We start from the raw sequence: 13,849 nt of genomic DNA, 5'->3' as shown, positions 1-13,849 counted from the left end.
GACGTGCCCAGTGCTTTTTTGGGGGGGCGCAGGGGTACGCATACCCCTAAACATGTTGTGAATCTAAGTTTGGCCTCATTGAGGGGCAGTATTTCAATACGAGTAGGAAACTCGTATTCAATACAAGTAGGACTCCTTGGTCCTGAATGGGGTAACTGTGCCCCTGAAGAACCAGGTGCGCAGCCTGGGAGTCATTTTGGACTCACAGCTGTCCATGGAGGCGCAGGTCCATTCTGTGTCCAGGGGAGCTGTTTACCAGCTCCATCTGGTACGCAGACCGAGACCCTACCTGCCCGCAGACTGTCTCGCCAGAGTGGTGCATGCTCTGGTTATCTCCCGCTTGGATTACTGCAATGCGTTCTACGTGGGGCTACCTTTGAAGGTGACCCGGAAACTACAACTAATCCAGAACACGGGAGCCAGACTGATGACTGGGAATGGCCGCCAAGACCACATAACACCGGTCTTGAAAGACCTACACTGGCTCCCAGTACGTTTCCGAGCACAATTCAAAGTGTTGATGCTGAACTTTAAAGCCCTAAACAGCCTCGGTTCACTAGACCTGAAGGAGCAACTCCACCCCCATCGTTCTGCCCGGACACTGAGGTCCAGTACCAAGGGCCTTCTGGCAGTTCCCTCACTGCGAGAAGCCAAGCTACAGGGAACCAGGCAGAGGCCCTTCTCAGTAGTGTGGAACACCCTCCCACCAGATGTCAAAGAGAAAACTACTGGACTTTTAGAAGACATCTGAAGGCAGCCCTGTTTAGGGAAGCTTTTAATGTTTAATAGACTATTGTATTTTAATATTCTGTTGGAAGCTGCCCAGAGTGGCTGGGGAAACCCAGCCAGATGGGCGGGGTATTATTATTAATAATAATAATAATAATAATAATAATAATAATAGAGTACCCCTAAACATTTTTTTATAGAAAAAAAAGCACTGGACTTGCCTGTGTTGTATCTGTGTGCCAGCATTGCTCCAAAGCCAATAGCTGCTTGGAGAGGCTTACACCAAGGAAACTGTGCATGGGAAAACGTGTTAAACTACCTATCCGACAGCACTGAGGTTGCAGTCCAAATAAGACTTATCCTATACAATTGTTTCAGCATTTGCTTCCAGTACCAAGCCCATTATAGTGTAGGCACTGGGCATATAGACTGTGCCTGGGCTCCATGGCACCCTGGGAGACTTATCTCAGCACCCACTTTTGGGGGGGGTTGTCTGCTTTTTTGGGGGGTGAGTGAAATTGAGTTTCTAACACCCAGGGCAGTTCCTTAGACCAGGCATGGCCCTCTAGCTGTTTTGGGACTACAACTCCCATCATCCCTAGCTAACAGTGGTCAGGGATGATGGGAATTGTAGTCCCAAAACAGCTGGAGGGCCAAGTTTAGCCATGCCTGCCTTAGACTTCTAAATGTACCTCCAGTGGCCAATGCACTTCCTGGAGCTGGAGTTCTCTTCAGCTTTGTATACAAATAAACCAAACTTATTAATTCCGAATACATTTTCCCAATTTGATTTTTGCAACTGTTGAGCATGCCAACACGGTTGTTTGGGATAAGTACCAGCAAAGGGGAAAGGGTCCAAAACGATTTTTACGAATTCAATTAATCTGATTGTAACTGAAACATGAGAATTATTGGTCATCAGGATACATTTGTGAGTGAATTATATTGTATTTATTATTATCAACGCAGCGGGAAATCTTTGCAGATACTGGACTCCGTTTGAACAGTCCACATTTGCTTTTGCTTTTTTCTAAAGGAACTGTCTAGCCCAACAGAGATGATACTAAATGTGAAATCAGGTAGAAGACATTAATCAAGCAAATTGTAGCACATACATGATAAAATTAATAGTGGTAATTGGTCTCAGCCATTACCAGGAGCAGCTAAGAGTAGCTAATGTGCAGTTAATACTGGTGTTGCACTTAAATGGGGTGAAAGATAATGTGCTCCGTGAACATTTTGACCGCAGCAAAACCCAATACACTCTTTGAGTGTCAGCCTAAATTTCTTGGCAGTAAACCAACTGTGTACCTCTAATGTTGGAAATGCTGGTGGGGTAATGGGAAGGCTTTGTTTGCCCTCAGCATCATTACCGTGTGGCATCAGGAAGTTACCATGTCTACTATAACATTCTGTTTCATTGCAAAGATAGCCAAAGTAGCAGACAAGAACAAGGACTGTAAACCAGGATGTGAAAGGTAAGGGTTTTTCCCAATAGACAATTTCACTGACCAAACAGCAACTCGTGGAAAGAATGGAGCGCCAACATACTTTGGTGCAGCACATTTCTCTGGTTGTGGACCTCCAGTTTTGCAGCTAGGGGACAGTATTGACTTTCAGGGAAGGTACGAATATCCATGAATATGTCTGCGTACAATTGCAGTATCCCTCTTACACAACCTCCCTTCCATACCATTGTTGTTGTTTAGATGTTTAGTCACGCCCGACTCTTCGTGACTCCATGGACCACAGCATGCCAGGCACTCCTGTCTTCCACTGCTTGGTCGAACTCATGTTCATAGCTTCGAGAACGCTGTCCAACCATCTCGTCCTCTGTCGTCCCCTTCTCCTTGTGCCCTCAATCTATCCCAACATCAGGGTCTTTTCCAGGGAGTCTTCTCTTCTCATGAGGTAGCCAAAGTCTTGGAGCCTCAGCTTCAGGATCTGTCCTTCCAGTGAGCACTCAGGGATGATTTCCTTCAGAATAGAGAGGTTTGATCTTCTTGCAGTCCATGGGACTCTCAAGAGTCTCCTCCAGCACCATAATTCAAAAGCATCAATTCCATACCATTAAGGTACTCAAAAGATCAAGGCAAAGTAAGAGGCACTTCCAAGAACCAAGGAGTAGCGAGTTGAGAGCTGACAGCAAGGGCACTTACAAACATAATTTTTATAGGTGGCATTCAACTCACTTTTACTCAAGAGTATATCTATTCAAATTAATGAATCAAATTTAGCCATGTTCCCAGTTCAATGCATCTATTCTGAGTTAAATTTAATTGAATGCCATTAATTGTGCATTCACTTTTCCTCATGAGATTTTATTTTTCATAATAAGATAAAATAAACTAATCTCAATAAAAACAAAGAGCAAGGAAAAAGAAAATGTGGAGTCGGCTCTCAAAGGTAGCTCTTAATCCTTGTCCCCCACGGAAAGTGGTGGGCCTTCAAAGGTCCCACCTGGGAGCTTTGCTTTCTTCCCCCAGTCTCTCGTCCTGGGAGGTCTTCCCTTCCCTGCCTCTCACTCAGGGTCCTTCCACCAACCATCTATCACCTTCAATAATGGACCAGAGCAGAGGACACCAAATGGAAAAAAGAAAGAGAAAAAAGGGGGGGAGAAGGAAAGAAAGGAAGAAAAGACAGACAAATAAAAAGGACTTCCGATTTTCCGTCTGTTAGTAGATAAAATAAATTATTCAAAACATTCACTCTAAATTGACACCCAACCATTCTACTTTCTGTTAAGTAATATTTTTTCCATTCTTCAGACCCAAGTGTCTCAAATTCATTCATTCTCCTTTTCATACAAAAAGTCCAAAAGGGGTTCTCTATTATTATTACATAATGTCAGCAATGGTTTTTCTCCAATCAAACAACTTTGCCTCCAATAATTTCAACAACCATGCCCCTCCATATCAAGCAATAACGAATCTTTCCATTGTGCATTCATGATTTATGCCGATTATGCTATTGTGGAAGTTATGGACAATCCTGCTTTTAATACTGTTTGCGCCTGCAACATTTTGGGCAGTCATATCGCTTCAGTTCCCGTCAGTGCGCATCCTCTAACTTCCTGCTGAAATAAGGTTACCATTCCCCCCCCCAAAGAATCTGGGGACACTTTTTTTTGAAAAAAGAAAAAAAAGTTATTAAAAAAAGTTGATTTTTTTTTTTAAAAAGTAGTATCTTCTCTTCTGTGGTCTCTGTCGTGTGGCCTTCCTCTGGGCCCCAGCATGCTCTCTTGGGAGTGCTAGCCGCTGTGGAATAGACTTGGGTCGGGCCTGGGCTCGGCCACGTGTCCTTGCCCTCCCGGTGCTCTCCTACCTCTCCTTCTCAGCGGTGGTGGCAGCAGCTGCGCAGCAAGGTCAGGGCTCCCCTCTTTTTCCCCTTCCTCTTTCTCTCTCTTCCTTCTTCTCCTCTCCTCCTTCTCCCTGCGTTGGCTCTGGGGTTTTCCTGGCTGCAGAGTGCCGCTGGGCAGTCAACTGGGTCGCGATTTGGGTCGCGGGGGAGTCAGCAGTTCCCCCTGTTGATGCGCTGGGTGTCCCCGGTTCCCCCTTAGCAGTGGCGGCAGCAGCGGCAGCCTCAGCAGCCCAGAGTCAGCCTGATAGCGCAGTTGGCTCTGGCTGGCTTCAGGAGCTGCTCACTGCTGTAGCGCCCACCATTTTACCTCGCCAGAAGTCCCCATATGATGTGTCTTGTGCCGTTGAACCAATCACACAACATTCATTCCCTTCTAATAAATCTACAACACTTAAAATATAAATCCGGGGACATTAAATGAAATCCGAGGACATTCCAGGGATGGATTTTGTCTGGGGACAGATTTGAAAATCTGGCAACTGTCCCCGGGAAACGGGGACGTCTGGTAACTATATGCTGAAATCTCATAAATGTTCTGCAGTGGTTGTCCCCCCCACACACACTTTTGTTGCACTGGAGCCAGAAGTAGACAGCAATGATTTGGTAACATTGGGCAAGCAGCACAGAGCAAAAAAGTGAAAATATTATTGTGTCAGTAATACGTTGCAGAATATACCCCCACACACACCCAACACCCCCCCTCAAGGTATGTTAGATGTAGCCCGAAGCAGAGTTTGATGTACATCTAAGAGACTCTTCTACAAATGGCTTTGAAGTCCTAGCGGTTTGAGTGAAGGGGAGACAGGCTCTAAATGTTAGCATTTTCAAAGATCTATATTACAGAAATCGTTACGGAGACAAAACATTATCAAATCCTAAACATTCTCTACAATTCGTAATCTTTAATTTTGTTCAACAAAAAACATTTGTTTAGTGACAGTCACCTACCACAACATGAATCTCTATGATAACTCTAGTGCTATCACTAGACCAAAAAAAAAAGGAAAACCTGGCTATTGCTCATTGCCTACTGTGAAGTTCGAGGTAAAATAAGGACACCTGGAGGAAGAATGTTTAGGCCAGTTCTGGCTGATACTCAAAGTTAGACTTGGCTAAAGGCAGCCTAGCCCCGCAAATATAAAATCCTGCCCAACTAAATTAAGCAAAGTGTGAATAAGCATGACTTAGATTTCTACCTTTCCGATAGGTTCAGTTTTGAAAGGTCACATTTCAAACTGTTTTATGTAGAGAACAGTTCCTGAGCTTGCTGCTTAATTCAACTTTAAGTTCAGTTTCTTAAACAGGCAATCCAGTTCTTTACTCATCTTCCGTCCTTCTAACAAGTGCAGCCCTTGTCCCAGGCTTATCTGTTACCAGGAAGGAGCATTCAGAATTTCAGCAATTTCTCACATAAGATTCAATTCCCCAATTCTTCCAGCTTGCAGCATCTGTAGCCCACCCCATCCAACATATTTGCTAGAAAACCTTTTCTTAGTTTCTCTTTGTAGTCACTTATATAAAAGCTGAAGTATTCATTAACATTTAACCCCTCGATGCCTTTGACACAATGAACAGATCTGCAATCAAATCTGGCAATCTTTCTTTTTTTCTTCCTGATAATGGAAAAAGGAATATTTTCACTCCCTGTCGCAATGGCGAAAATAGAACAAGCTCAAATGTCCATAACTGTATAAGCTGGGGGGGGGGGGGAGGTTCAAATGATGCACAAAAGAGCAAGAGAAAGAAATCAAAAGCTGGGAAACCACAAACTTGGGCACTTTTACTTGGCAAAAAATCCCATTAGTTTTAATGGAACTTGTGTCTAAGTATCTGAGCTTAGGACCACAACCTTTCTGTTAATCCCAACATAATAATTTCTTAATGCCCATACATGCCATAACCCTGTGCTCTCAAGTATTTCTTCTCCAGATGAAACTGATACATTATCAAAGAAATACGGCAACTTTGTTTATTACATGCAGATTTTTCTGCATTATTGCTAAACAGTACACTTGTCCAAAATTACTAAAATACTTAAAAAACTATACATTATGTAAACAAAACATAAATAAGACAGAGTAGTTCTTTTTACACATAGTTTAGTACATACTGTTAGGGAGTCAGGGATATGTACAATTTTACACCATAGATTGCATTTTTACAATGCATAAATATGCTTTAAAAAAAGAAAGAGAGAACCAAGTAATTTTTTTAAAAAGTGTACTGTGTTTATAATTAAGATGGAAAAGTCTAAATTTGAAGAAGAAACATATCCCTGTAAATGTGCTAACCAAAAATTAAACGTTGCTTTCTACAACATACCTTAACAGACGGCCTTATCTGACCACTTTAATAAAAACCCTTTGAAAGTATAAGTCTGAAAAGTATTTTAATGATGAGGTTCCTCACCATTTAAAAATAAAATTGTAAGCAGCTGCAATCTAATATGAAGTAATTTTTAGAAAATCAACTATGGCCATAAACCCTTGGGTAGATGGTAGGCGTTTTAAAATTTGAGCATGTGGCAGCTCCCAATTTAATGGCAAACTAGCAGCCAATACATCTGATGTGAAGAATCTGAATCTATTCAGCCTGTGAGTTCCCAAGAACATGCACAACAGCTCAGTTATTTCCCTGGCAGCTTCCAAGTGCTCAAAAGTAGCCATCACATGCCATGGGTTCATGTACATCAGCCTCATGTCTGGTATGTTTCAAATATCAGAAGAATTTCTTAAACCATTATAAATTAACTTCATACACAAAAGAATGCCCCAACATTTTAAGGGCTCGTTTACTTTACATTTAAGATGCAGCTGTGTTAGGCACGCCTATGTTGGGTTTCAGAAAATTAGGGAAGACAACAGCAGGACTCCTGGTTGTGGAAACGATGTCAGGAGAGAAGGACGACGGTAGAGAGGAAGATTTCGATGTTGGAGTCTTTATAGCATTCAGAATGGCTCCTTCTGGGCTGACCATCAGTTTTTTTATAGATGTGTCTAGATGTAATACAGGTGTACTGCTTTGCAACTGTGAGTTATCAGTGTGAGTGGCACAAACCAAAGACGTTTTAGCCAGGCCGCCGGGCCGGGTGGTTACCAAAGGCGCAGACAATGTTGCTGCAAAAGATGGGGCGCTTGGTTTTGCAGCGCTGTTTGCAACTTGTGGCGCTGCATGTACAATTGGCAGGGGGTTCGCAGTCCCAAGAGCGTTCACGATTTTGGTAGAGCTTTTCAAAGGCTGTTTTGACGGCTGCCAGCTTAATGCATTGCTCAACACTTGTGTAGTCTTCTGGGGAGAAGGAGAAGGAGGGGATACACCTTGAAGCCCATGGCCATTATTAACAGTTAAAAGAGGGCCAAGTTTTGGATTTGTAGAGATGAGAAGGACGTGGCTGCCAGCTCCGAGACCCTGAGGTGGAACAATGAACCGAGTGCCACTGATCATTATCTGAGTTCCAGGTGCCAAAGGTGTACACGTGTTAATAATTATTTTTTGTTGAACACAAGACTCGTTCAGCTGTCCTCCTACATTGCCAGCTATGGATGGTGAAGCTGGAACAGTCTGAGTGGTGGCGGCAGTAGGAGCAGAAGTGAAAGCAGGGGCGGGCTTTACAAAATTAGGAGGCAGCGGCTGACAAGGTAGGGAAACTAAGTTAGAAAAGCTAACAATTTTACCTTTATTTGGTGGATTGGGGGCCAATACAGTTTGAGGTTTGGGAGCACTTCCATTTGTTGGCACTGCAGCTGGAATTCTGGGTGACTGAAACTGAACGAGTGTGGACTGTTGACCTTTCGAAAGGGGCATACACTGTACAACAGAGGAAACTGCTGGCAATTGAGGGGCTGTTGGTATCATTTTGGGGGCACTATTCACAGGTCTGGGCAAGGCAACTGTACCTGGCAATTGAAAAGTAGATGACAAGCTTGGATGAGCTGGTGGAGTCGTTGAAATTAGTACTGATGAAGCAAGGTGTCCCGTTTTCACAGTTGATATAGCTACAGTATTTCCGACATTAGAGGTACGCAGTCGAGTAGTTAAAACGGGTGTGACTTTTGTTGAAGTATCTGTTCCACCAGCCAAGGCAGTAGACCATGTTCCAGAAGTGGTTCCACTCAATGCCGCAGAAGCAGCATCTAAACATGTTGTTGTTGTTACTGTAGAAATTGCTCTTGTTGTAAGACTCAGAGACTCTTCGACTGGTGCAACACTCTTTGCCAAGCTTGAACACAGAGGAACCAAACCATCATTTGACAATGGCAAAATTACACCCTGGCTACTTTTCTCTTCTGCATCTTTGGGAGCTGCGGATTGCATAATGTTAATTGGTGGAACACTCGGGGCATTAGCTGTGCTATTTATGATGGCCTGGCCAATATTAAGTCCTATTTTTACATCTTTTATTTGAGAAACCGTTGGCGATGGATTAACTTTCAGCGATGCTCCCACGGTAGATGGAATCAGGACTAACTGAGGCTGCTCTGTGCTTTTAACAAATGCTTTTCCAATCGAAGGAGAGAAGGTCTGTTTAAAGGGCTCTGCGGTCAAACCGGTATTTGACTGAATATTGGCAAGTGGTCTATTAATGAAAACCAGTTTCTGGGCGGTAATGCCAGTGGATGTTGGAGCAGGGACGAGGTTGACTCCTGCAGTTCCGCAAGCGGGAAGAAGGGGGGGATTTGTGACCAACATAAGTTTTTGAATTTGAGTGCCACTCACAACACTTCCACTGCTTATAGGTGTGGCCTCAGGCTGTGTGACAGGAGAGTTCATACTATTTACATCAGCTTGCTGATTAATAAAAGAAGCCTGGGTATTGCATATGGCATTCTGCCCACTATTACCTGGCGAAATGCTATTTGCATTACCAGAGCTGTTAAGATGTGCCGGCATGGTGATATTAGATGATGACATTGGAGATAAGAAAGTGGGAGAGGACAAATGTACAGTTTTTTGCATTCCATGACCTAGCGTAGAACTGTTCGTTGGTTGCCCAAATGCAAACATCATGTTTTTCCCTATTCCCTGATTTACACCACTGGGAACAGCTGGAATGGAAACAGAAGTTGTGGGAGAGGACTGGATAAGTGCTGGGATATTAGATACGACTGTTGTCGCAGCCGAAAAGGTAGAGGTTGACAATTGTGTGGATTTTGGCACTAAAAATGCCTGAAGCTGAGGTGTGTATGTGAAAACGGAACCTGGAGATAAGTTACTAGGGGAAATCTGGTCTGAATTTGTCTGCACCTTAACGATTCCTGTGTTCCCACCTCGCGTCCTAACAAGGATGGATTGCGAATCTCTGATGCAGACTGTTTTCAGCTCCTGTTTAGGTTCGTCAGCGTCACTTTTCTGCGGGGATGCTAGTCTTGGAGAGGAACCGCTGGTGCAAGAAGAAACACTTGGTGGTAGTGTTGTTGTCAGCGCCTGAACTGTAGATGAAGTGACAGGGAATGAGGTACTTGAAACAACAGTCTTAGTTTTAGTAGTCTCACTTTGGCTCATTTTCACCACTGACGCCAACACGTTGCCTGTGGCTGATACAGAGGGCAACGCCGAAAGACCCTTTGCTGCATTAGCTCCTTGCGGCAAATGTGTAGTATTCTTTTTAAAATTTGTGCCGGGAAGAAACGCAGTAGCAGCATTTATAACCGAAGCTGGAAAGGCAGGAGCTAAAGTAGTGTTGACAGCTGTTGACTGCGGAAGAGAAAAACGGTGCTGCTCGTTCGTCTTCTGCTGCAATGGCGGAATTTCTTTTGCGACACTTTTACCCTCTCTGTGCTGGATAAGGAAATTTTTAGGCAAAATAAGGACCTGCTGCATGAGTTTCTCTCCTGTGGTTTTTTCTCCTGGTTTACAATCGGCCACAGGCTGCACCTGAATTTTCAGTGAATTGTTATGCAAGTCTATTGGCATGCAGTGGCCATCAGGTATTTTGTATAACACTTGTAATGGGCTCTTGGAACTGGCCTGGCAGGGCAACACTGGTTTGACTGGGGAAGAACCTATAGGTGACATAATCAGTTTTTCAGACGTAGAAATGCTTCTACCTGCAGCAGGTGGAAGCTGACTTGTTAAGGTCACTTTGTTCCCAATATTCTTAGCAAGCAAGGCCTGGATGGGTTTGGTCCCTTTTATTAAGCTTGATATTGATGGTGGCGAGTCTGTCGTGTCCAATGATTCTGAAGATGAGGATTCTGTTTGTTTGGGTTTATTCAAGCCACCATCAATTGACAAGTCATTTTCCGTACCATAGACTGTGGTATCACCTGTGCTTAATTTCAGCTTTTTCCTTGGTGAAAACTCTCTTGTGCTATCATCTAGGTAACTGTTTTGCTTGGACTGGCGTTTAAAAGATTTAGGCACCATCTTCTGTATTTCTTTGCAAGCCAGTTCTTTCCTTAACAGTCTGGATTTTCCTGCAGCAAGTTCCATTTCTGACAGTTTCATGTCCTCTAGAGGGAGAAGAAAGCAAAAGGGAAGTTTTAAAAAGCTAAATTAAAATGTTTCTAGAACTTTATTGTTGGTGGAGGCTCTGTCAATGTAAAATATATTTACACCACCCTTCCAACCAATAGGAGGAGGTTCTGAGAATATTCTTAATTTATTTATTTATTTCATCAAGAACTTGCTAATTACACAGTTTCAGAAGACAGTAACTTAATCTATATCCAATTACATTTTCTAACATTTTCTGTACTGGCATAAGACCTCATTAGGGAGTCAATACTGTTTAATTACTATTTGCTGATGTTATTTTTACTGTTTACTATTAGGTTTTAATGGATTGTTGAATATTGCTTTATTTGATACAAGTTGTTTATTTTAAAGTTATTGTGACTTTTTAGATTGGATCACACTGTTACTATTAATGGTTGATGTTTTATTATGTTTGTATATGTGTTGGAAGCAGTTTCTCGGGGGGGGGTGTATGTATATATATGTGTGTGTGTGTGTGTGTGCGTGTGTGTGTGTGTGTATGTATGTCATTACAAACTAAAATTGTGAATGTTTTCCAAGATGTTAAATTCAGATACCTACGTTTTAACTGACAGTAAAGCTTCTTTAGTAAAAGACCACACTGCTTAAGTTGGAAAGTCTTTTAATCAAAAATAGTGGCGACTCATGAACATCCCACCATTTACCCTGAAATAGGCTGAGCTTTTGCAAGTGTGCCCATTGAACACTTGCAAAAGGCTTAAAAGGTACTAAAAAACCCCTGCCTCTGCTAATTTCCCTTTTCCCCAAACCAAATAACACACCTTTGGAGGAAGGAAAAGGGAAGACAGCAGGTGTTCCCAGGGCCATGGCTTCTTCTACTGGGAATATCTTCTCTGTTTTCTTCTTCCCCAAATATAAGTTGTTGGGTTTCAGGGGAAAGGAGGCAGCAGCAACTGTTCACAGGAATGAGTGAGCATAGCTGTGCTCAATCCTACTCAAATCCTCACGTGACCCTAAAGCTAGATAAATTACTGAGTTTTGCCCCCTAATAAATAAGCACCCCACAAATTTTATGGTGGGAACTGGGCTGGTGCCCTGTGTTGCACCACTCAAACTCTCTAGCTGACTAAAATAAGAACCATATGCAAGGACTGCTGTATGTGCCTAGGCACTCACAATGACTAGCAAAGGACTTACCTGTATCTGTATAATCCCTTTTCAGAAGTTCGTTGTGCTCGGGGGACTCACTCGTTGCTTTAGTGGAAACCTCCATGCCAGTATTTACTTCACCATCCTCATTAGTCCACTGTTCTCTTGTAAATTTATCATGATCTGGCTGCTTTTTGAAGTCATCATAATCCTTTTTTAACCGAGACCTTCAACAAAACATCACAAGAAAGAACGACTTTGACATGATATTCCTGCTGTATGGTGATGGCAGGACAATAAAGGATCTTACACAGCCTAAATGGTCACTAAGAGAGTTATTTCAAGCCTGGAAAGATAAATATCCACCATTTGTTACATAATGGTCTGACGACCCTAATGTCACTGCTACATTTGAGCATACTTTGCTTGGATAATTATTTGGACGGCACATTGATCTATATGTGTAAATTAAGATGTTTATTGATGTTTAAATGTATCATTCATGTGAGCTGTTGGGGTTTTATTCTTGTGCTTCTTCCCTTCTTTGTTTTCTCTCAGTCTCTCTTTTTCTTTTTTCTTTAATGAATTTGCAATAACAAAATCATTGGGGGGGAAACAAACTGGATAATTCTGGCTAGAGATACAGATCTGGTGACATAATTACCTAGACCCATCACTGTCTAAGCTGGGAAGTACCTTAAAATGTCAGGCTTCTTGTCTGTACCACGAGAGCAATCGCAAAACAAGATAACTGGTGCAGAGTCCTTACATTTCACATTATTTAAAACAGCTAATTACCTGTTTCTTTGAAAAGCCTTCATTAGTTTTGGTTCCCATGGCAGCAATTCATTGAGCAGTCGCAGCAGAGTACAGTGTAGTTCTTTTACAGCTTGCTTTCGGTGATACCATCTTCCCTGTATACATAAATATAGGACATTATTGTAGTGTGTTTGGATGTGATAAAGATACACAGTACAATCTTTTCATAGTACAACAATATATCAACAGACTTTCCTCCAATTTATTTTCACAATGGTAAGACCAGAGGTTTCTATCTTATTCTTTTAATCTGTTTTATGATGTGACCAGCATTGAGAGGATATACAAATAAATACCTAAATTAAAAACAGCTCCCACTGAAAACCACAACAGGAGAAAAGTAACTCATAGGTAAATTACTGTGAAATTTTATGCCCCCAAAAATAACCTTTCCATTGAGTGGCACTGGACTACTCCCAAAAACATATTTGCAAGTGTAAAACTGCAGGAGCTAGCAGATATGTCCTTTTAAGCAAAAATACCTATTTCAAAATGTCATGAATAGAAAGCTAAGGTGAAAACATCTTTATTTAGATTGCGAAGAAATCAACTAAGAAATGCCCATTTTTCCTGAAACTTTAAACAGCCGCTCATTCCTAGGGCAAAGTTACCTACAGATCTGATGATTTAGGCTGCAATTCTATACAAAAGAAGATGAATGGAGTATACGTCTGGGTTGCCATGCACAGGACTCCGCCATTATTCTGAAAGTACTTCGGATTACAGCAGATTGCAGTTTGATTACAGCTCAAGACTAATTTCAGATGTTGAACTGAAACGTCAACTGACCTACTTGTTAGCCATCTTGTCGCTCAGTAGTGAACTGACCCACTGGGCCAAGCAGGCTCCCTTACAAATTTGAACCAAGCAGATATGCTGAAATTTAAATGAATTATATGCTCAACATATCTGTGACCTACCTCTGCTGTTCTCCATCCCTCTTTCTTACCAGATTCTCAATTCTTTGCCTAGCCATGGCAGGCCATTGACACTTGTCAAAAGTTCAAAAGAGGTCTCTTTAACTGCCAATCAGCAGTTACAGGGAGCCCTTTGAATTCCTTTTGGAGTATGCAGTGAAATCTAAGAGAATGGTCCAGAAAATCTGAAGGTGAACATAAAAATATGGAACTTAGGCCTGGGTGATGTATTGATACATTCATTGCCCAGGACCGGTTTGAGGGCCAGAGTGTGATGGTGCCTTCAATTGGCAGTATACTGGGGGTGCAGTTTGCCTCTACCTGACTCCCTCCGCTGCCAGCACCTGGTGCTCGGAGGGAGGAACAAGCTGCAGTGGCCCCGCGAACAGCCAGGGTGAAACCGCAGCAACTCCTGCCAAGGGAGTTGAGGCAGTTTC

General features: G+C 42.5%; 2 protein-coding genes across 3 annotated transcripts in view; both read right to left on the bottom strand.

The window, feature by feature from the left end:
* PLGRKT (plasminogen receptor with a C-terminal lysine) overlaps nt 1-13,849 on the bottom strand; it is a 231,538-nt gene that overhangs the window by 182,471 nt on the left and 35,218 nt on the right. The window lies entirely within an intron of this gene.
* Nucleotides 6,045-13,849, bottom strand: part of KIAA2026 (KIAA2026 ortholog) — a 43,588-nt gene continuing 35,783 nt past the window's right edge. For both annotated transcript variants that reach the window (XM_053371907.1, XM_053371908.1), the window contains 3 exons: nt 12,475-12,590; nt 11,725-11,903; nt 6,045-10,541 (listed from right to left, as the gene is read on the bottom strand). In XM_053371907.1, the coding sequence (XP_053227882.1) occupies nt 6,892-10,541; nt 11,725-11,903; nt 12,475-12,590 (3,945 nt within the window). In that variant the 3' untranslated portion in view covers nt 6,045-6,891. The remainder of the gene's footprint in view (nt 10,542-11,724; nt 11,904-12,474; nt 12,591-13,849) is intronic.

This window comes from Podarcis raffonei, chromosome 17 (assembly GCF_027172205.1).
Source record: "Podarcis raffonei isolate rPodRaf1 chromosome 17, rPodRaf1.pri, whole genome shotgun sequence".
In the NCBI taxonomy this organism is placed as follows: Eukaryota; Metazoa; Chordata; class Lepidosauria; order Squamata; family Lacertidae; genus Podarcis; species Podarcis raffonei.
This window is presented reverse-complemented; position numbering and strand designations above follow the sequence as displayed.